This window comes from Citrus sinensis, chromosome 3 (assembly GCF_022201045.2).
Source record: "Citrus sinensis cultivar Valencia sweet orange chromosome 3, DVS_A1.0, whole genome shotgun sequence".
Taxonomy (NCBI): Eukaryota; Viridiplantae; Streptophyta; class Magnoliopsida; order Sapindales; family Rutaceae; genus Citrus; species Citrus sinensis.
Genome location: NC_068558.1, coordinates 23,020,214 through 23,043,918, shown reverse-complemented (window position 1 = coordinate 23,043,918; position 23,705 = coordinate 23,020,214). Strand labels below are relative to the sequence as shown.

Here is a 23,705-nt window from a genome sequence, read left to right as displayed (position 1 = left end):
CCAGTGTTGTAGTACTTGCCGTAACAACTGGTGTTAACTTGATGAAAACCAGTCAGCCCATAAGGAGAGTTTGATCATTCAACTACTATAGTCTCAATTGAATCTTAGACACATTTAATTTAGTTGATTTCATTACGGTCTTGTTTTACTTTATTCTCTCACAATCATTAATAATGATAGAACCCACTTTATGTTTGTTAACTTCGGACTTAAGTTAGTTTGCACTATTGTGATTGCTATAGCATTTCAAGTAACATAAATCCCTGTGGAGACGATCTTGAATATTCATCACTTTATTAGTTGTTGTGTACACTTGCACATTGACACCAATAACATTAGTATTTATCACCAATAAGTTTTTGGCGCTGTTGTTAGGGATTGATTGTTTATTTTTGCAGTGTGAAGTAAATCTTGATAGCGCCAATTTGATTTGATTCATTCTATTTATTGGCATATCAGTACTTGCATGCGCAAAGACGGATCTGTGGTATTCCAATTCGATCATGAGATTGAAAGGAATGTTAAGAGACTGCGAAGAGAACAAAGGAATTCAAAAACTGTGTCAGGTATGAATAATTTATAGGATGTGGGAAATTTGGACCCCCACGAGCCCTTATAACCAGTCAACGTTCAAGAAGAGCAGAATGAACATGCTAATTAGAGACAGCCATGCGATAACAATATTATTTACATGGCTGATGACAGAGATAGAGCTATTAGAGATTATGTTGTGTTAACTCCTCAAGTTGTACACCCTGGGATAATCAGACCTGAAGTAGAAGCCGCGAACTTTGAATTGAAGCTAGTGATGTTTCAAATGTTGTAAACAGCTGGTCAATTCAATGGATTGCCAAATGAAGATCCTCATCTCCATTTTAAGTTGTTCTTGGAAGTGAGTGATGCTTTCAAGATTACTGGAGCAACATAATATGCCTTAAGACTGAGGTTTTTTCCTTATTCCTTAAGAGATCGAGCAAGAGCATGGTTAAATTTGTTACCATCTGATTCCATCACTACATGGAATGAGTTGGCTGATAAATTCCTAATGAAATATTTCCCACCGACAAAAAATGCAAAATTGCGGAATGAGATTACTTCTTTCTATCAACTTGAAGATGAGAGTTTGTATGAGGCTTGGGAAAGATTCAAAGAATTGCTCAGAAGGTGTCCTCATCATGGCATTCCTTGTTGCATTCAATTGGAAACTTTCTAGTTGAATCCGAGTACAAGATTAATGGTGGATGCTTCAGCAAATGGAGCTCTATTATCCAAATCTTACACCGAAGCTTATGAAATTCTAGAGAGAATTGCCGATAATAATTATTAGTGGCCATCAACAGGCAACCAGTAGCAAGAGGAACAGCAAGGGTACATAATATAGATGCAATTACAGCCTTATCACCGCAAGTAACCTCATTGACTAACATGGTAAAGGCCATGACATCTGCTCCAGCAGTAGTGAAGCAAGTTGCTGAACTTTCTTGTGTGTATTGTAGTGAAGAACATGACTTTGGTAATTGTCTTGGAAATCCAACTTCAGTAAACTATATGGGTAATTTCAATCGACAACATCAGAACAACCTATATTCAAATACTTACAACCCTGGCTAGAAACAACACTCAAATTTTTCATGGAGCAGTCAGAATCAAAATGCTCTAGCATTAAATCGACAAAATAGGAACACTCAACCACCTGGTTTTCATCAGTAGAGTCAATGGCAAAAACATATTAGTCAGGATCCAATCACTTCACTGGAAGCACTGATTAAGGAATACATTGCAAAGAATGAACCAATTTGGCAGAGTCAAGCTATATTCTTGAGAAACCTGGAAAACCAAATGGGACAACTTGCCAAAGCAATGAGTAGTAGGACTCAAGAAAGCTTACCTAGCAACACAGAAGACCTTAGGAGAGAGGGCAAAGAACACTGCAAAGTAATTAATTTGAGATCTGGAAAGAATGTTGATATCCCAGTTGATGTGACTAAAAAGGGGATGGAATTTAATTCCTCACAAAAACCACCTCCAGATGGAAGCATGTTACAACAATCCGACCATCAAGACACTAGTTACAGGGGCCAAGCTACAGCAACTTCAGAAGGAACTCAACCAGTACATGCTGAAAAAGAAGTTGCAACACCAGTAGCCACGACTTACAACAAACCAAACAAGCAGAGTTTGGTACCTACTGAAGCTACCCAGCAGTTTAGACATCCACCACCTTTCCCACAGAGATTCCAGAAGCAAAAACAAGACAAGCAGTTCAATAAATTCCTGGAAGTGCTGAAGCAATTACACATCAACATACCTTTTGTGGAAGCTTTGGAGCAAATGCCAAATTATGTGAAATTTCTAAAAGACATCTTGGCACGAAAGAGAAGGCTGGGAGAATTTGAAACTGTTGCTTTAACACAGGAAAGCAGTCATATGCTCCAAAGTAAGATTCATACAAAAGTGAAGGATCCAGGAAGTTTTACAATACCCTGTGTTGTGCAAATTTTGTTGAACTCGCAAGCGCACGAATCTATTGTAGTATAGACTAATGGTGACGAGTGTCGATCCCACGAGGAGGTGGATTTTAATTATATGTAGAATTAATTTTGTAAATGGGTGGTTGGAATTGTGATGGAAGTGATTTAAATTATCCTAAAATTGTAATTGAAATGGCAATAATAAATTATAAAATTGGAATTGCAATGGCGAGAATAAATTGAAGCGAAATCTATTGAAATGACGTACTTGGGTATCTGGATCCGTATCAACATGCATCATGGGCTAAATAATCCGTATTAATGCCAATTAAATCATGAGGGGGGAATCCACACCTCATGAACCACACTCTAATCAATATGGTGCTAAAGGCTTATCGTGCCAAATAATAATAACCTTGTACTAGAGGGCCGGTGAAACCAAGGCGGTACTAGACAAGAATATTATTATTTGTCGACGAGAAGTCAAAACATCCACAAAAACTAGAGGGGAAGAGAAAATAAATTTACCAAATTAAGCCCATGACACATGTTGAGACTTCACCTTCAACCCAAGCTTGAAAGAAAATTAGTCACTCATAATTGAACTAGGGGCAAAATGGAAATTTATTAAAATACGAAGAAAATACAAGATGGAGAAGGAATTATAGAAAATGGATCCCAAAAATGGATTCAGAGATATCAAATTAGGGGGGAGAGGCCCCCTTTCTATAGATACATGGAGTAAATCATGGCCATCGGATTAAAAACAGTTTGGACGCTCAGGATTACACCACGTCATCAGTCAACAGTAACACGGTTTGACCCGACTTTAAACAGTAACGCGGTTTGACCCGGATGAACAGTAACGCGGTTTGGTTGAAAATAATCCTGTGTGATGCATGCACCGTATGCGAGATTTTTCGTCCACTGATATGCTGCCACGTCACCATCAACAGTATATAAGAATTTTAGTCCAACAGGATCGTGACACCTCATCAGTCAATGCCACATCATCGGTCTGTCTATGTGAACAGTGTCGTGAGCAGTAACGTAGACAGTACCGTACGCGTGAATAGTACCGTACATGTGAATAGTGCTATTTTTCCTTTTATGCTCCTCCTAAGGTTTTCGACCGTCCTGAGTTCAAAAGTGATGTCTGTTTTGCCATCTGATCTCTCGTTTATTGTGGAATGACTATGATGCCCCTAAAATACATAAAATACTTAATTAAAATAAAACACATGTAATTAAATCACAAGAAGGTTAAATACATAAAAGTAAGGGTTGTTAGTAAGACTTGAAATGTAAAATGACGGTTTTCTCCTTTATAAATATGCATTTTCTAACACTCAACACCCTGCTCTATAGAAACTAAGTATATTGGCAGCGCACTTTGTAACTTGGGAGCCAGTATTAATCTGATGCCATTGTCTGTATTTAAGTAGCTGGGAGTAGGGGAATGCAGACCAACAACAGTCACTCTCCAATTAACTGACAAATCTCATGCATATCCTGAAGGAAAAATTGAGGATGTACTGGTGAAGGTTGACAAATTTATCTTCCCAAAAGACCTAATTGTACTAGACTTCGAAGTTGATAAAGAGGTACCCATTATACTTGGAAGACCTTTCCTAGCAACTGGGAAGACTCTGATAGATGTGCATAAAGGAAAGCTCACCATGAGATTGAATGATCAGCAAGTCACATTTAATGTACTAGAGGCTATGAAGAACCCTGATGAAGTAGAAGATTGTAATTTCCTAAGTGTTGTGGATTTTGTTGTAGTAGACAGAATCGATAGATGCTGATGTAATGAGATCAACAAAGTCACCACCTTTAAAGATTTAGAAGAGGAAGATGTTGCAGCAAACCAGATAGATTGGACGGAAGAAAATCAATCTAATAGGCATAACAAGTTTATTGAGCATCTGAATCTTTCATACAGGGAAGTAAAAACAACTTTACCATCTATTGAATCACCTCCTAGTCTTGAATTAAAATTGTTACCTTCACATTTGAAATATGTTTATCTTGGTCAAAACAACACACTCCCTGTAATCATTTCCTCTACCTTGAATGCAGGTCAAGAATAGAGTCTAGTAGATTTGCTTGGAAGATACAGAAGAGCAATTGGATGGACCATGGCAGACATCAAAGGGATAAGCCCATCAATATGCATGCATAAAATCCTGTTAGAAGATTGCCACAGCAATTCGGTGGAGCATCAGAGAAGGTTAAACCCTATTATAAAAGAAATGGTGAAAAAGGAAATCATCAAATGGTTGGATGTTGGAACCATATATCTAATATCAGACAGTTCATGGATAAGCCCAGTTCAATGTGTTCCAAAGAAGGGAGGGATAACAGTGATAGCTAATGAGAGTGATGAACTTATTCCTACAAGGACAGTGACTGGATGGAGAGTATTTATGGATTACAGGAAGCTCAACAAAGCCACAAGGAAAGATCATTTCCCACTTCCATTCATAGATCAGATATTGGACAGACTTTCTGGAAAACAATACTATTGTTTCCTAGATGGGTATTCAGGCTACAACCAAATTGCTATAGCTCTAGAGGATCAGGAGAAGACTACATTTACCTGTCCTTATGGAACATTTGCCTTCAGAAGAATGCCCTTTGGTTTGTGCAATGCTCCAGCAACTTTTCAGAGATGCATTATGTCTATTTTTTCTGATATGGTAGAGCAAACTTTAGAAGTTTTCATGGATGACTTCTCAGTTTTTGGGGAGGCATACAACGATTGTTTACACAAATTGGAAGAAGTTCTTAAAAGATGTTTGATGACTAACTTAGTACTCAATTGGGAAAAGTGTCATTTCATAGTGCAAGAAGGAATAATGTTGGGTCATAAGGTGTTCAAGAAAGGCATTGAGGTAGACAAAGCCAAGATAGAGGTAATAGATAAACTGCCACCCCCTACTTCAATAAAGGGTATTAGGAGTTTTTTGGGTCATGCTGGATTTTACAGAAGATTCATTAAGGATTTTTCCAAGGTAGCTAAACCATTATGCTTATTGCTGGAACATGACAAGCCTTTTCACTTTGACAAAGATTGTCTCCAAGCATTGGAAGAATTAAAGAAAGCTCTGATCACTGCACAAGTAGTTATATCTCCAAACTGGACTCTACCATTTGAACTAATGTGTGATGCTAGTGATCATTCTGTGGGAGCAATATTAGGGTAAAGAAAGGATAAGATTTTTCACTCCATATACTATGCAAGCAAAACTCTTACTCAAACTCAAATCAATTACACCACTACAAAGAAAGAGTTGCTAGTAGTAGTATTTACTTTTGATAAATTCAGAGCTTACTTGGTGGGTACTAGAGTGATTGTATACATAGACCATGCAGCCATCAAATACTTAATTTCAAATAAGGATGTCAAACCAAGATTAATCAGATGAATCTTATTGCTTCAGGAATTTGATCTGGAAATTAAAGATAGAAAAGGGACTGAAAATCAAGTAGCAGACCACTTGTCACGGCTGGAAGCAGACATAAGTACATTGACAAGGAGGGACATCACTGAAACTTTGCCTGATGAACAACTGTTGGTAGTACAGCAAGCACAGTGCTGCAGCAGTCAGGATCTCCATGGTATACAGATTTTACTAACTACTTAGTAAGTGGGTTGCTACCACCTGAGCTGAAGTTTCAGGAGAAACAGAAATTTCTTCATGATGTTAGAAGTTATCAGTGGGATGACCCACATTTATATAAGTTATGCTCAGATCAAGTAATACGAAGATGTGCTTCAGAAGGAGAAATTCCCCACATACTGGAGTCATGCCATACTGCAGCATATAGAGCACATTTTGGTGGTCACAGAACAGCTGCTAAAGTTCTGTAATCAGGTTATTACTGGCCTACTATTTTTAAAGATGCTTATGAATTTGTTAAGTGTTGTGACAGGTGTCAAAGGACAGGGAACATAACTAAAAGACATGAAATGCCATTGACCAACATTCTGGAAGTGGAAGTCTTTGATGTCTAGGGAAGAGATTTCATAGGACCTTTTCCACCATCCTTTGGGAACTTATATATCCTTGTTACTGTGGATTATGTCTCCAAGTGGGTAGAAGCTGCAGCATTACCTACCAATGATGCTAAAACAGTGGTGGCTTTTCTGAAGAAAAACATTTTTTCAGGTTTCGCACTCCTAGAGCAATTATTAGTGATGAGGGTTCTCATTTTTACAACGAAATCTTTGTTGCAGCTATGGTAAAATATGGAGTCAAACACAAGGTAGCAATAACATATCACCCCAATCCAATGGTAAAGCTGAAGTGTCCAACAGAAAAATTAAAAAGATCTTAGAAAAAGTGGTGAACCCAACAAGGAAGGATTGGTCTTTGCAGTTACATGACTCCCTATGGGCCTACAAAACAGCATACAAAACTCTACTTGGCATGTCTCCTTACTGAATTATTTATGGGAAGGCTTGTCACTTGCCACTAGAGCTAGAGCATAAAGCACACTGGGCACTGAAGTAATTAAATTGGGATATTCATACTGCAACAGAGCAAAGGAAGCTTAAACTTTGTGAGCTTGATGAATTATGACTATTTTCATATGAAAATGCAAGAATCTATAAAGAGAGGACAAAACACTGGCACGACAAGCATATTCAAAATAGGCAATTCAGCCCTGGTCAATTAGTGCTGCTCCACATCACAAGACTACGATTATTTTTGGGAAAGCTAAAATCACGATGGTCTGGACCTTTTAAGCTGTTAAAATTTTATCCTCATAGGGCTGTTGATCTTCTAGATGAACAAACAGGTCAAGAATTTAAAGTTAATAGACACAGGGTTAAGCATTACATACACCCAGCGGCAGATTGTTCCAAGGAGGTTTTACTCCTTAATGAACCCAGCTACTGAGCAGTGAAAGAAGGTCAGGCTGAAGGACCTTAAATCAAGCGCTCAATGGGAGGCAACCCATTGTGGAAACAGCCACCTCAAACCAAGCTTAATCCTCTTTAGTTTTGTTGACGACTCTCCCTCTCTTCCATTTTATTTAATTTTGTTCTTCAATTCTAGCTATTTAGTTTTATCCTTTCATATTATTGACCTCGTTATTTTTGCTATCATTTGATCTCTTTGTTTTTAATTATTTTTAGAATTGGTTTTAGTTTTTTTGGGAAGTATGTGTGGCAACTGAATTCCATTTTGACAAGTGAGGTTGTATGGTGACAGAGTGCAGAGGCAAGCCACGTGTCAGAGGGTATTGGAGTGGAGTATGTAACCGTTGCTAGAGCAAGCAAATGGGTGTTGCAGCAACCAATATTACCATTACAGTAAATTAAAAATTGGAGCGTCTCACTTACCGTTGAAGATAAATCATGACAGATGGATGCATGGATTTAGATAGCAATTGAAAAGAAAATCTCTAAAATTAATGCATTAATTTCGTTGGCCTATATTTTTGGGATATACTCATTATATTCAAAATATTTACTTCCCTAATTTATCTTTATTTACCAGATTTATCTTCATTTAAATGCAATTATAAAAGGGAATCATTGTGCGTAGTGACCTACGACATTATTCCTTCTTTCCTTCGCAAGCACAACTCTAACAATTCTTACACTCATCTCTCATTTTACTCTCAGGGACATCATCTTCAATTTGTTACTGCTACAGCAATGCCAAGGTATAAGAAAACAGCCAGCCACCTCAAAGATCCTTCACGCTTCCAGAGTTACCATGCCAAAGAAAAATATGAAGAATTCATTGAGTCGCGTAAGATTCTTGAAGAAAAAGGGTTTCAATTTCCAGAACAATTCATCGGAATTGTGCAAACAATACATAATGCTGCAGCAAAGCGTGGATGGTTAGAGTTTTGCAACCACCCTCGAGATCCTGTGCTACCAGTAGTCAAGGAATTTTAAGCCAATTTGGTAAGCCCTGATCAGCACAACATTTGGGTAAGAAACACACTTGTTCCATTAGACTCCCGAGTAATAAATGCTTTTTATAATTTACCTGCTGAAATTAATTATGAGTATGGCAAGTTGCTTGATAAATTGACCCCGAAAAAATGGAACACCATCTTCACAACTCTTACAATAGAAGGGGCATCATGGGCTAATGAGGAAGGGCGTGTAGTTAATAGGATAGATTTGAAACCTACTACTAAGGTGTGGGTCAAATTTATGAAATCGAGGCTTATGCCAACCACTCACACTACTACGATTTGACAAGAAAGGTTGGTGTTGTTATATGCCATTGTTCGAGGGCTTCCCATAGATGTGGGCAACATTATCGAAAAAGAAATCACAGATTGTGCCGTAAAGAATCACAAAGCTGCTGCCCTACTATTCCCCTCACTCATCACCAGCATCTGTGTAGTATCCGATGTTCGTCTTGACGCGAAAGTTGAACATGTCAAGAATGATGGTGGCTTTACTGCACGTACCATTGAGAGAATTGCTGGTGAGAGTGCTGGAATGACAACGAAACCAGCTGCTGTAACAGGAACAAGACGAGCTATTGGTTTAAAACAGACAATCCAGGCACTAAGCACCAGTATAACTCAATGTGTTAAGGCTCAGCAGAGGGAAAACAATCGGTTTTGGAGCTATCTACAACACCTGGACAACCAACTACACTAATTTACTCTTTACATGAAAAGCACTCACCAGAACTTCCCTGATTCATTGCTCCAGCAGTACAATTTTGACACTAACACCACAGGTGCTCCAGCAGAAGCCAGTGAAGAAGCCACTGCCACAGATGAACCAAAAAAAGAAGCTGCAGCTGAACCATAAGTCGAGGTAGAATCAGAAGAAGCCGAACCATCTGACCAACCTGAGGAAGAAGGTGACGAGTCTGCAACTGACGGCTCACCCACAGAGGCAAAGGACGAGTCTGAGAAAGAACGCGAAGAACCCTCCATCAAGACCCCTTCCAAAACTAGGAAAAGGCACATTATCCAAGAAGATGAAGAGGAGAACCCTGAAAAGGAGCCCCTTATTCCAGTCATTTCGGGCAAGGGCAAGAAAAAAATAGCAACCCCTCCAGCCTCGAAAGATGAAATTGAGCGAGTCGATACAGAGCTGGCTACTTCAGCAGCCAAAGTTACAAATACACCCGCAGAAGCCAAGCAACTACTAGATATCGTTGCCGCCATCACAGCTGAGGGACAAGTAGCTGATGTATCAACCCCAACTCCTCTACAGCACACGCCTGGCCAACATGTTCGTACCAGTCTGTGACAATCCAGCAAAAGAAAGGGCAGTACATCTAGAGGCACTGCTACAACAGCCTCGCCACAACCAAAATGGACCAAATCGGCGGCAGCTACGCAAGCTACCCCAGCCGCAACTCCTCTCACCAGCAGTGAAGAAAAAGACAAAGACGTTGTCAGCTACTTCCCCACAAGTTTCACCAAAGGGTAAGCTGCGCAGTGCATCTAAGAAGCGTTGATGTCATCCTGTCATGTTGCAGCAATCCCAACCACAAGGAAGTATCCTCTTCTTGCTAGTCAATTTATTTCAGTTTAAAAAAAAACTTTTCTTTCCTTATGTTTTTCCATTTGTATGGTATTTTCTAATGTCGTCTATGTCCTTGTCAAATTGTGTGACTTCGTTGTGTATGCTTGTGAGGACACACCACTTCTCAAGTTTGGGGGGGTTGTGTTTCTGAGTGCATGTGTTTATGTTTGTGTTGTGTGTTGTGTGAAGCTCTGTTATCTAATATTTGTGTATGGATTTGAAAACCTAATGAAGATAAATTGAGTGTTATTCAATATTTATAAGAATGCCAAGTAGAGACAGTTATATATGGAGGTTGAAATCCTGTCCCGACACTTAGACTTTGGTTGAGTTGTATGAGATTGTTATAGCAGAGCCAAAAGAATAGAAAAGATCTTAAGTTTAGGGGGGGAAAGCAAGTTTGATTGACTGTGATATCTATGAAATAAATTGGGTTCCAATGGATCCAGTTGCTGAGTAACCAGATCTGAGTATGTACCCCATATGTAAAGTTGTGTTCAAAGGTAACAAGAGTTATGAGCAATGTTGTAGCATTTTATGAGTGAAAAAAAAAGAGAGAGAAAAGTAAGACAATAATACAAGAAAGTCCTCTGTCTAAGGCATTGAGTAGCCAGGTCTATTCATGAGCCCCATGTTCAGCCTTGAGTAAAAGATATCTCTAGATAAGATTATATTACAGATATTGCTACAGCAACTCTGATCTGTGCATGGTTTGAGTAATTAGGTGTCATCATTACAATTGATTGACATTCACATGAAAAATAAATATTGCAGTGAGGAGGTTGAATACTCTCAAGTTTTCAATCTTAAAATCAGCATAGTTTGAGCATGGGAAATTTATGCTACCCCATATATAAATGCAATTTTGTTACTGCTGAATTACATGCAATCTCTTGGTGATGTTATAGCATCTCTGGAATTCAATCAAAGTAGCACACACACATTGTGGACAGAAGGAAGCTTAAGTCTGGAACTGATTTACTATGGTTACTTTGCATGATTGGGATTGTGATATGGAGGTGGAAGAATCCTTGCAAATTTGATAAAAGAGCTAAAGTTGTATTGCATGATTGTTTACGTGAAGTGTTAGCATGTTGTCATTACTTGAGGACAAGTAAATGTTTAAGTTTGGGGGTGTGATAACTCTATGAAATGAGAGTTATTACATCAATTCTAAACTTAAATCAAGATCACTTAGAGAGCAAATAAGGTGTTTTTATTACATTTTGGTTATATTTTGCATAAACATTCATTTTAGTTGAGTCTTAATAAATTTTGCTTAAATCAAAGTAATTTGTGCTCAAAACAGGTGCATAATTGTAGGTTTTCAGAAATTCTTAATTCATGAAGGGATGCTGAGACATTACAGTAGCAAGAGGAGAAAAGAAGATGGCCGCAAAAGAAGTAAAGTACAATCGGGAATAGTGCAGTGTTGTAACTGTTGTTAGAGCAACCAGTGTTGTAGCAATCTGGGAGCACGGAGGGAGAAAGCTTAAGCGCGGTCAGCTGCAGATTTGCGATCTGCATGTTTCCTAATTTAACTCATGCACATCCACGGACTTTTATTTACCCTAGTTTGCAGTATAAAATGAGGGCGCGCACCACATAAAACGGCGGCAAGGAATTAACATTGGAGAAATCGAGAGGAAAAGAAGAAAACAATCATAATTCAAGAGAACCAAGTCTGCATCAGTGAAGAATCCAGCAAAGTTATTTGGATTTAATCTTCATCGTTCTTTACTTGTTCTTTTCTTTACTCTTTGATTGAACCGATATATTTCGTGACCAATAAGTTGCTATTTGTTTTTCTCATTCAGAATATGAACTAAATTTGCTTGTAGTTGAGTGACAAACAATCTAATAGGTTCTTGACTGTTCTTATGTGTTGTTATGTCATTGCTGTAGCATTTTACTCTAGTAGTTATTATTAATATAACTGTTATTTCGGTTGACCACCCATTTAATAGTTCAAGTTAAGATAGAGCCGCAAAAGGGCATGTCTTAGCCGATGTTATTAGAGTATTACTTGATCTTAGGTGCTCACCTTGTAGGGTGGAGAGAGTAAAGGGTCATAAGGCCATATCATAAGTAGATTAGCAACTGGTCATTGCTAATATATTTAAGGGTATAAGAGTTCCAATACGTGACAGCTGAGGAAACAGATTAATTCTGCCCAGTGCTGCAGCACTTGCCGTAAAACTGGTGTTAACTTGATGAAAAACAGTCAGCCCATAAGGAGAGTTTGATCATTCAACTACCATAGTCTCAATTGAATCTTAGACACATTTAATTTAGTTTATTTTATTATGGTCTTGTTTTATTTTATTCTCTCACAATCATCAATTACGATATAACCCACTTTATGTTTGTTAACTTCGGACTTAAGTTAGTTTGCACTATTGTGATTGCTATAGCATTTCAAGTAATATCAATCCATGTGGAGACGATCTTGAATATTCATCACTTTATTACTTGTTGTGTACACTTGCACATTGACACCAATAGCATTAGTATTTATCACCAACAGCGACAAGCGGATAATTCCCAATAATGGAGTCGATCACTTAGGAATACTAGAAGAATTAAGGGAGTAAATAAGGTTCACATTGGCGAGTCAAGTTCAAAAATTAAAGAAATCAAAGCGATAATTGAAGGTCTTTCTCGACAAATAGCATCGTTAACGACTGCTAAATCAACAGAACCACATGACCATGACTCATACCCAGATCAAGCCAATGCCATAGGTGTAATGAGAAAACCATCAAATTACAACCCATACTCCAACACATATAACCCTTGATGGAGAGACCACCCTAATTTTTCATGGTCTCAAGGATTCCAACAGAATAGACCAACAACTCCAGCTCCACCAATGCAACCAATTCCCCAAGTTCCTCAAGCCTCTCAGCTGTTGAGTGTTAGAAAATACATATTTATAAAGGAGAAAACCGTCATTTTATATTTCAAGTCTTACTAACAACCTTTACTTTTATGTGTTTTAGCTTCTTGTAATTTAATTATGTGTGCTTTATTTTAATTAAGTATTTTATGTATTTTAGGGGCATTATAGTCATTTCACAATAAACGAGAGATCAAATGGCAGAACGGACATCACTTTTGAACTCAGGAGGGTCGAAAACCTTAAGAGGAGTAATTTTGATTCATAGAATTAATTTTTGTGAATAATTTCTTTCATTTGTTTTCTTGTATTTTTTTTATTAAAAAAAAAAGTGAATCTACATTTGAAGGTTAGTATTTCTTTTCTTTTTCTCTTCTTTAAAATTCTGTAATTTAATTTTCAATTTATTTTTCTTTGAAATTTAAGAAGAAACCAACCTACGAGAATACGTTCATAAAGCTCCATTTCCTCATAAGTTAACTAAAGGAAAGAAGGAAAAATCCACAAACGAGATTCTTGAAATCTTCAAACAGGTAAGTGTTAACATCCTTTTGCTTGATGCTATAAAACAAGTGTCATCTTATGCCAAGTTTCTTAAAGACCTTTGTACTAAAAAGAGAAACATTCACGTTCAAAATAAGGTATTTTTAACAGAAAACGTTAGTTCTATACTCCAACACAAAATTCCTCTAAAATACAAAGACCTGGACTCCCCTACTATCTCATGTAGTATAGGGAATCACACAATTGAGAATGCTTTGTTGGATTTAGGAGCTAGTGTAAATCTGTTACCCTACTCAGTATTTGTGAAACTTGGATTAGGAGAATTACACCCAACTCCAGTGGTGTTACAGCTTGCAGATTGGTCCACGAAAATACCTCGTTATATTATAGAGGACGTGCTTATCCAGGTAGACAAGTTTTATTTTCCTGTTGATTTCATTGTAATTGACACTCAACCAATCCATGATTCAATGAAGCACATCCCCATTATCCTATGCCGACCTTTCTTGGCAACTGCCGATGCTCACATTCAATGCAGGACTGAAAATATTCAGTTGTCCTTTGGCAACATGACTATGGAGCTAAACATCTTCAACATTGCCAAACAACCTCACAATGCAGATGATGGAATTGTTGATGTGGATTTAATAGAAGCATTAGTTGATAATACTCTTCTTTAAAACCTTAGTGATGATCATTTACAAACATGTTTAACTCACTTTGGTTTCGATTTTGATATTGACAGATCAGTCAATGAGGTAAATGCTCTACTTGACTCAGCACCATCCATGGACACTAATAAATGAAAGTCAAAAGTTGAACAACTAGCACCATCATAGAAGAAACTTATCTCATCATCAGAATCACCACCGAAACTCGAGCTCAAACCATTACCAAACACTTTGGAATATGCGTTTTTGGGAGAAGAAAGCACTCTGCCAATAATCATCTCATCATCCCTAAATGACGAACAAAAAGGTAAGTTGTTGGATGTTTTAAAAGAGCACAAAGGAGCATTATGATAGACCATAGCCGACATAAAAGGTATAAACCCAATAGACTGCATGTATTACATTCACCTTAATGAAAATGCTAAACCTACTAGGGAAATGCAACGTCGGTTAAATTCTAACATGAAAGAAGTTGTTAGAACTGAAGTCCTTAAGCTATTAGATGTAGGTATCAATTACCCAATTTCTGATAGTTCATGGGTCAGTCTTGTGCAAGTTGTCCCCAAAAAGACAGGAGTCACAGTAGTTACCAATGCTGATAATGAATTGATACCAACTAGAGTGAATACAGGGTGGCGTGTATGCATTGATTATAGAAAGTTGAATTCTGTCACACGTAAAGACCATTTTCCTTTACAATTTATCGATCAAATGCTTGATAGATTAGCATGCCATGAATTTTATTGCTTTCTAGATGGCTACTCAGGATATAATCAGATTCCCATAGCACCAAAAGATCAAGAGAAGATCACTTTCACTTGCCCTTTTAGCACTTTTGCATATAGGAGGATGACATTTGGATTTTATAATGCACCTGCAACATTTCAACGATGCATGTTAAGTATTTTTTCTGATATGGTTGAACGATTTCTTGAAGTCTTTATGGCTGACTTTTCTATTTTTGGTGACTCATTTGATCAATATTTACATCATTTAACACTAGTTATGCACAGATGTATCGAGAAGAACTTAGTCTTAAATTGGGAGAAATGTCATTTTATGGTAAAACAATGTATTGTTCTCGGTCACATCATTTCGAGCAAAGGTATTAAGGTTGATAAAGCCAAGGTGGATCGCATTTTCAATCTTCCTCCACCTAAAATAGTCAGAGAAGTAAGATCTTTCCTTGGGCATGCTGGTTTTTATAGATATTTCATTAAAGATTTTAACAAAGTTTCTAGACCCTTATGCAATCTACTTGCTAAGGATATACCTTTTATCTTTGATGACTCATGTCTTGTGGCATTTGAAAAACTAAAGCAATTGTTGACATCATCACCCATCATTTAGCCCCCAAACTGGAGCTTACCATTTGAGCTTATGTGTGATGCATCTGATTATGCAGTAGGAGCAGTATTAGAACAAAGAGTTTATCAAATTCTCCATGTTATTTACTATACTAGTATGACATTGAATGATGCACAGTTGAACTATTCAACTATTGAAAAAGAAATGCTAGCAGTAGTGTTTGCATTAGAGAAATTTTGATCTTATCTCATTGGTTGTAAATAATTGTATTCACGGATCATGTTGCTCTTAAATATCTTCTCACAAAGAAATATACAAAAGCTAGGCTAATTTGTTGGGTGTTACTTTTGCAAGAATTCGACTTATAATTTAAAGATAAGAAAGACACATAAAATGTTGTGGCTGACCATCTCTCTCGTCTCCATTTTGACACAATTATGGAACCATTACCATTGAATGAGTCATTTCCTGATGAACAATTGATGATTGTGGAAGTATTACCATAGTATGCTGATATCGTTAATTATCTTGTTACAAGTCAACTTCCAGAGCATTGGATTAAGCAAGACAATGCCAATTTTTTTGCAGAAATAAAGAATTTCTTTTGGGATGACCCTTATCTGTTCAAGTATTGTGCAGATCAAATTGTTAGACAATGTGTCCCAGAAAGTGAAATTCAAAATATTCTTTCATTCTGCCATGAACAAGCTTGTGGAGGCCATTCAGCGCTAAGAAAACAGCAACTAAAGTTTTACAATGTGGTTTTTATTGACCAATTGTATTTCGAGATGCTTAAACCTTTTGCTCTTCATGTGATAGGTGTCAACGAATGGGGAGCATTATACGAAGGAATATGATGCCACTAAATCCAATTTTAGTGGTTGAGATTTTTTATGTATGGGGTATCGACTTCATGGGACCTTTTCCCTCTTCTTTTGGCAATCAATACATATTGGTTGCTGTTGACTACATATCGAAATTGGTAGAAGCAATTCCATGTAGAACTAATGATCACAAGGTGGTGATAGGATTTTTGAAAAGCAACATTGTTTCACGCTTTTGATTCCCTCGAGAAATAATCAGTGATGGTGGTACCAACTTTTGCAACAAATCATTCAAAACTCTTTTGACAAAGTATTCAATCACTCACAAAGTGGCGACCCCATATCATCCACAAACCAGTGGTCAAGTTGAGATCTTCAATCGAGAAATAAAGCACATATTAGAAAAGACGGGGAGGCCAGACAGAAAAGATTGGTCATTAAGACTCGATGATGCATTATGGGCATATAAAACGGCTTTCAAGACCCCGATTGAGATGTCACCCTACAGGCTAGTGTATGGAAAAGCTTGCCACCTACCTGTGGAACTCAAGCATCGTGCATACTAGGCCATCAAGAAATTCAACTTTGACATACAGCAAGCTAGCTCAGAAAGAAATTTACAGCTGGCAAAACTTGAAGAAATTTGCAATGATGCATACAAAAATGCCAAGATTTACAAGCAATGAATGAAAGTCTTTCATGACAAGTAAATTATGAGAAAATCTTTCACTCCAGGTCAGAAATTGCTTTTATTCAATTCTCGCTTGCACCTATTCCCAGATAAGTTACCCTCTCGATGGTCTGGCCCCTTTATTGTTCACATTGTTTTTCCACATGGGGTAATTGAAATTAAGGACCCAAAGAACGGTGTCACTTTTAAAGTTAATGGTCAAAGATTAAAGCCATATCTAAAATACCAACCACATGGAGAAGACATCGAAATAAATTTGAGTGACCCACCAGATTTGAATTGAGATTTTTCTTTCTTTTCGGTGATTTGATTTTTTTTCTTTTTATTATTTTTTTTGCTAATTGAAATTATTTTTTTGCATAAGTGTGTTTGTTTAACCATTAAGTTTTCTTTCATCAGTGTTAATCATGAGTTCCTCAGCAAAACAGATCCTCTTGAACCTTCTTAGATGACTTCAACGTGTAAAATCTCATCTCAGAAGGCAGATTTGATTTTGTAGAACACATCATATTTGAGATCTACAACCACCAGAGCTAGTATCCCATGTTAAGGATTTAGAAAGCCAACTCAGAGACATTGAGGGAGGTATCTTCGACATTCAGTTGGAGCTTGAGGTAAATTCAATAAGAGGACGATTGTAATTTTCTTTGTGTGTTTTAGTTTATTACTTTGTTTGTGTCCTTTAGTTTGTTATCCTAGTTAAGTGGCGGATAACGGTACTCCGTGACAATCAAGTCGGTTGCTTCAGTTTCCCATAATAACTGATATTCTGAGGCGAAGGTATGGACAGAAACGAGATTCTAGCAAAGCTTCACAATCGATTCCCTTCACTTCCTCAGAATGCCCTCCTTCCAATCTATAAAGTTTGGTCCGAACGCATGCAATTGCTTATGACGAATAACATACCTGCTGACATCTGCTAGTTAATTGAGGCCAAAGTACGATTGGCAGGTGAGTAGCCTCCAAAATTTATTGCATACATGCTTAGTTGTGGTAAAAGAAATTATGCAAGAAAGCGAAGAGCTCGAAGAATTTATGTTACTTGTCATAAGTGTGTCAGAATGAGATGCGATAAAAAATCATTTTCTTTAGGAATGGTGTCTGATAACAGGGAAGATAAGATTCAATTCATTAAGGATGGCTTGAATAAGGAGTCATTGGATGATATTCTTTTATCTCTCGAAACGCATCCCAGTGGATAAGTACAAGGAGCGATTCTCTAGTTATGTTCATCGGATTAAAAACAATTTGGACGCTCAGGATTGTGCCATGTCATCGGTCAACAGTACGTGGTTTGACCACGTGTTTTGAATAGTGACGCAGTTTGAACAGTGAAGCAGCTTGAATAGTGACGCGGTTTGGTTGTAAATAATCTCGTGTATATGCATGTATCGTACGCGCGATTTTTGGTCTACTAACAGTGCATAAGAATTTTAATCCAATGGAATCTTGACACTTCATCAGTCAATGCCACATCATCGGTCAATGTCACGTCATCGTTCCGTATATGTAAACGTGTCATGAATAGTAACGTGGACAGTACCGTACATGTGAATAGTACTATACATGTGAAAGTGCAATTTTTCCTTTTATGCTCCTCTGTTGTGTGAACAGTGCCTTTTATTTGATATTCTTTAAAATTTACACAATAAGTTTTTGGCACCGTTGCTGTGGAGGTAAGTTATTTTAATTCGTAAAATTAATTTTTGTAAATAATTTTTTTTAATTGTTTTCTTGTAATTTTTTTCTTGTTAAAAAAAAAGAAAAGCGAATCTGCAGTTTGAGGTAAGAATTTCTTTTCTTTTTCTGTTTTTTAAAATTCTGTAGTTTAATTTTCAAGTTATTTTTCATTATAATTTTTTTTGTTTATCTTATTAATTTATTTTAATTTTAGTTAATTTATTTCACAAATTTTTTTTTAGTGTGTTATAGTAAGGTTGTAACAACGTGATAATGTTAGTATCGTAATTTCTTCTTCTTTATTTTTATTTGTTTTGTTCCCATTTTTTATTTTTTATTTTTTGTGTTTTTTTCATGCATGGTCGAAGGCATTATTATCTAATCTTGAGCTCATTGACCTTGAACTTGAAAAACACTTCGCACACATAAACACATTGAAATTAAAAATAAAATTGAAATGAATTTGCAACAACAACAACAACCACCATAGGAGAGGCCATTTAAGCAATACTTCAGTCTTTTAGCTAATTTAAGCACATCATGTATAAGATACTAAAATGTAGCTGTTAGAAGTTTTGAGTTAAAACCTAGTGTGCTAAATTATCTCTCAACATTCTATGGCCTAGAAAATGAAGACTTATATAATCATTTGAATGATTTTCATGTTTGTCAAACTTTTAAATATGAGAATTTTTCAGACGATAATAACTTAGATTACTCTCATTTTCTTTAAAGGATTGAGCTCGTTCATGACTCAATACAGTAACGTGAACAGTACCGTACATGTGAATAGTACTGTACATGTGAGCAGTACTTTTTATTTAATATTCTTTACAACGTAATTAATTATTCTTTCAAATTTTAAATTAGAAATAGTATAAGTATTATATCATAGTTTTGTTTTCGCACTACATAATATGATATGAAATTTACAAATCTAAATTTATTATGATATACTTTACAATTAAATTTAAATTAACATCTAAAATTTAGTAAAATTCATTTATTTTTAATTAGTTGAAAGTGAAAATTATATATACGATTTAGTCCCATATTGTATCATTCTCAATTACACCAAAGACGAGTCAGCGCACAACCAATAGGCAAGCTCTATTCAAATTTTTGTTGGTATTAAATCATTTAATTTTATTATCAGCAGTCAAACATTTTCACAAATCCTTAAATCAGTACAACCGAAATCAGACTGTTAATGTTCTAAGAAAAAAACATGCCAGTTAAAAAAATTCGACACTACTATTTTATAACTCTTACCCATCATAATGGCTCAAAAACCTTAAAATGAAAACCTCAACAAATCGATGACACAACATAACTGTAAAACAGAAACTCGTCAAACCAAGCCAAAAACAAAGACTGAAATACAGGCAAAATATTTAGCCGCCTGTTTCATTGAAGAGCAACCGATCCGACAACATCAGACTTACAACAAAATGCACAATAGAAAGCCATTGCAACAGTGCCTCTGGATTCTGAAAGAGTAAAAGGGTTTTCACTGGTTTCACTGGAGCAAAACATTGAATTAAAAAGTAACAATATCTAGTGTCACAGGGAGAATCAGATAAAACAAGAGAAAGTTGACTCGGAAAAGTAAAATAAAAACTCAAAAAACATAGAAAATATATAGAATAACACAAAGTCCCTCTAGATAAAACTCTCTAAGAAGCAGCGTCAGGTTTCTCTGTTTTCTCCTCTGCGGCAGCTTCAAACGTCTCGCCTGCCACAAGCTCTGGGACCTCATCGTCGTCGTCCTCTTGAGTCGTGGGTGCACCAGTTCCTGCATTAGGTGCTTGCTTCTGAAACTGCTCCGCCAACTTCCTCAGGTTGTCCAAATTATCTGGCCCTGAAAAGGATTCGATTGAAATGTTGTTCAGCCACTAGTGACAAGTCACTTGAATAACCTTTTGAAATGTAGAAAAATACACAAAATGCCTACCCAATTGATTGATAATTCCAGGGAGAATATCCTGCAACTCTGTGCATTTAAAAAAAAGAAAAAAAATCACGTTAATCTCATAATGCTGAAAATAAAAAGAAAATAGGGAAAAGTTCAGGCCAATCAAATAAACAAAATGTTAACACTAAGTTAAGACAAGTCATACATAAGATTGAATCAAAAAATTGAACATTTGTTACCAAATCAAAATATATAATACAGAGACTTACTCTTGGTTTGTGGGGCACCACTAACTACCCATGTGTTGGCAGCAATTGAAGCTTGTACTGAAAAAACAAAAATCAAGAATCTATTAAATAACTATCAAGCTCACTGAGAGAAAGTCAGTGTGAAAGAAAAATTATAGACTTCATATCATGTTCCCTTGGCTTTACCTTTGGGATTTAAGAACTGAATAACGACGTCATCCTTGAAAATGTTAACTTCCTCAATTGCAGGAATAGCATTCACTCCTATTCTCTTCAAGGTGCTCTGAAGCCTCTTGTCATCGGTGGTTGTTGTCTTATGAACAGCCTTCTTCTTTCTGTGATTTAAAGCAAGTGTCAAAAAAGAATTTACCATATGATAGACACAACCTAAAATTCAAATATAGTTCATAATGGAAAGGAAAATTTTATTGAAATGCCAACCTACAAAATAAACTTCAATTAACAAAGGAAATAATGCACAAAGCTGAAGTATCTACATCTCTTACACCATTCACATAGACAGCAACAAATTAAAATACAGAACACAGAATGGGCTAGTATCTAAAATAAGCTCAAGTATCTATTCCTCTCACTCTTACTCTCTTGTTTTAGTTTACTACCAGTCCCAGATGACAAAAAGTTGTAAAGAAGAGATATACACAAGAAAAACTCTAAGTCTCAGAGAAAACAGCCAACAATATAAATAATTAAGTCATGACACAAACAAGCAAAAACTTTTATAGCAATTTTATGCTATTTCCGAGATAATATTTGGATATTAGACTAAATTCCACACACCTTCTCACACTACCCTTACCACCGGTGCGAACTGCACCGGCCATCTTCATTAGCTTCTCCACATTCATCTGCATAACAGTAATGAAAATAATCAGAAAAGCAATCACTTCAGAGCTAGCTTGTACTGAACTAGTCCAAAAACAAATTCCAAGAAATCAGCTGTAAACAATCAAACACAGACTCCACATAATTAAAATAATTTTTACAATTCGACAGATTCCTAAAATGGACTACTCCCGAAGAGATACAAATAAATAATACCCAAATAAATTAAACAAATTAAATGGACAGAATCAAAACTTTAACCTAAACACAAACCCTAATAATCAACCAACTAAAGGGAAAACATAAAACCAGTTCAATCAAGCAAAAAGCAGATGAGAATTTACAACATGGATCTTAAACATCGCTGAATCCCCAAATAAACAAAACAAAACCCTAAAACAAAAAATAAAAAAACAAAAACTCACATTTTCTAACAGAGAGAAAAAAATAAATTAGAAAAATAAAGGAAACCGAGAAATCAAAAGGAGAGATAAAAGGGTTTAAGCGATGTTACCTTGGAGCTAGGGTTTTTGTGTGGGGACAAAGAATTTGGTGAAGAAGAAGATAAGAGCCCTTTAGTTTTTGTTCTTCAGGCGGCGCTAAGGTTTTAAGCTCTGCCCTTCGCTTCGACTTAAAAGCGCTTGAGGATCATTGTTCAGTGGGTTATGATCCGACGGCCAGGAATTACTGATACTTTTGACACGTGTCGCAATATCAATGAGTTTGTGTGCGATATTGCTGTATATAGGCCTTTTTGTTGGGTCGGGATGGTGTAGGAGCGGTCTGTTATTGTCATTGCCTGCCGTCCGATTTAGTTTAGTTTGGGTAAAAATTCATCAGGGCCGTCAAATTTTACCCGCAGTTTTAAGACAAAAGGATTAATAAATTTTAAAATAGAAAAAATGGCAATTAAAGTAGAATAATATAACTGTTCCAAAAGATTATTATCAACGAGTTAGATAAAATATTATTTTAATTGTTGAACATTTTTACTTTAATCTTTATTTGAAAATATACTTTGTATAAAATTTGAGCTATTGATATTCAATAATAGATATTTAAAGTTTAAAATAGCTTTCATTTATAGATTATTACATCAAATGAATAGCTCAAAATTTGTATTTAAATTTAAGTTGTTTTTTTAATATTTAAACCACCAGTAAAGTGGGGGGTTAGGCATGGATCCCTACCTGTTATATAGAACAGTAAAAGATAAGGTACAAATAGAGGGGGACATAAACCAAAACCTCCAAGATAAATGAACAAATACATCTGAAATAAAAGTAAAATATAATAAGGCAAAACCTAATTATAAGGAGATAAACAAGAGTTAATGTAACTGCCCCTTGCGAAGCTTGCGGCAAGTGATAAGAGTGAAGCCTTTCTTTTGTTGCGACCCAAAAACACTAAAATTGTGCTCGGGATCAGGCTCCTCGGGTGTAGAAAAGTGTCCATCAGCCATCGGGATGTCATTAGAGTTAATGACCTCATCAGAATGAGCCCATGGTATGCTAAATATCTCAATTCTCGTCAATACTATGGTCCTCATCAGAGACATGAATATCGGTACTGTAGGAATTGAACTGTAAGTTGAAAAATATAAGTCAAAATAGTTCTATATCAAGAGTGTGGTTGTCATGTTTTTAATAATTTTTATTGTTGTTTTGAAATATATATGATAAATAGATAACCTCTCTCAAATATGTACTAGGTATAAGAAGTTGTTTACTAGCAAAATAAAATATAGAATAAATACTAAAAAATTAATAATAATTATCTTATCAAGTCAATCAATTAAGGGCCTATTCAGAATTACTTTGAAGAGACTCAAAAATAATTTTAAAAAGTTTAAAGTTAATTTTAATATTTAATAATTTTTTTCATATATCACTTTTGGTAAAATGATCTTATCTTACAAGAAATTTTGAAAAGGAAAAAGTACTTTTTCAACATTTTCATTTTAAAAATTAATTTTATATTTAATACAATTTCATACTGTTGGGATTATATGCTCTTTAAAGTATATTAATTTATTTATTTTCTAATTAATAAAATATTTGAAATATTTTCAATTGCATAAATATTTTGAATAAGGTCTGTTTAATCATATTATATGTATTTATTTG

The 23,705-nt window shown here is 35.9% G+C and overlaps 1 protein-coding gene and 1 non-coding gene across 2 annotated transcripts; both read right to left on the bottom strand.

Annotated features, from left to right (window-relative positions):
• Nucleotides 1–1,075: 1,075 nt before the first annotated feature.
• LOC112496533 (small nucleolar RNA R71) lies at nt 1,076–1,182 on the bottom strand. Its single transcript, XR_003063093.2, has one exon. It is a non-coding gene; the product is annotated as a small nucleolar RNA R71 (small nucleolar RNA).
• An 18,771-nt stretch (nt 1,183–19,953) lies between these two features.
• On the bottom strand, nt 19,954–22,253 carry LOC102607582 (nascent polypeptide-associated complex subunit beta). Its single transcript, XM_006466064.4, has 6 exons — nt 22,094–22,253; nt 21,535–21,602; nt 20,923–21,071; nt 20,758–20,814; nt 20,528–20,566; nt 19,954–20,434 (listed from the first exon to the last, which is right to left on the bottom strand). The coding sequence occupies exons 2-6, from the start codon at nt 21,600–21,602 to the stop codon at nt 20,250–20,252; spliced, it is 498 nt and encodes a 165-aa protein (XP_006466127.1). The 5' UTR covers nt 22,094–22,253; the 3' UTR covers nt 19,954–20,249.
• Between the last annotated feature and the right edge of the window lie 1,452 nt (nt 22,254–23,705).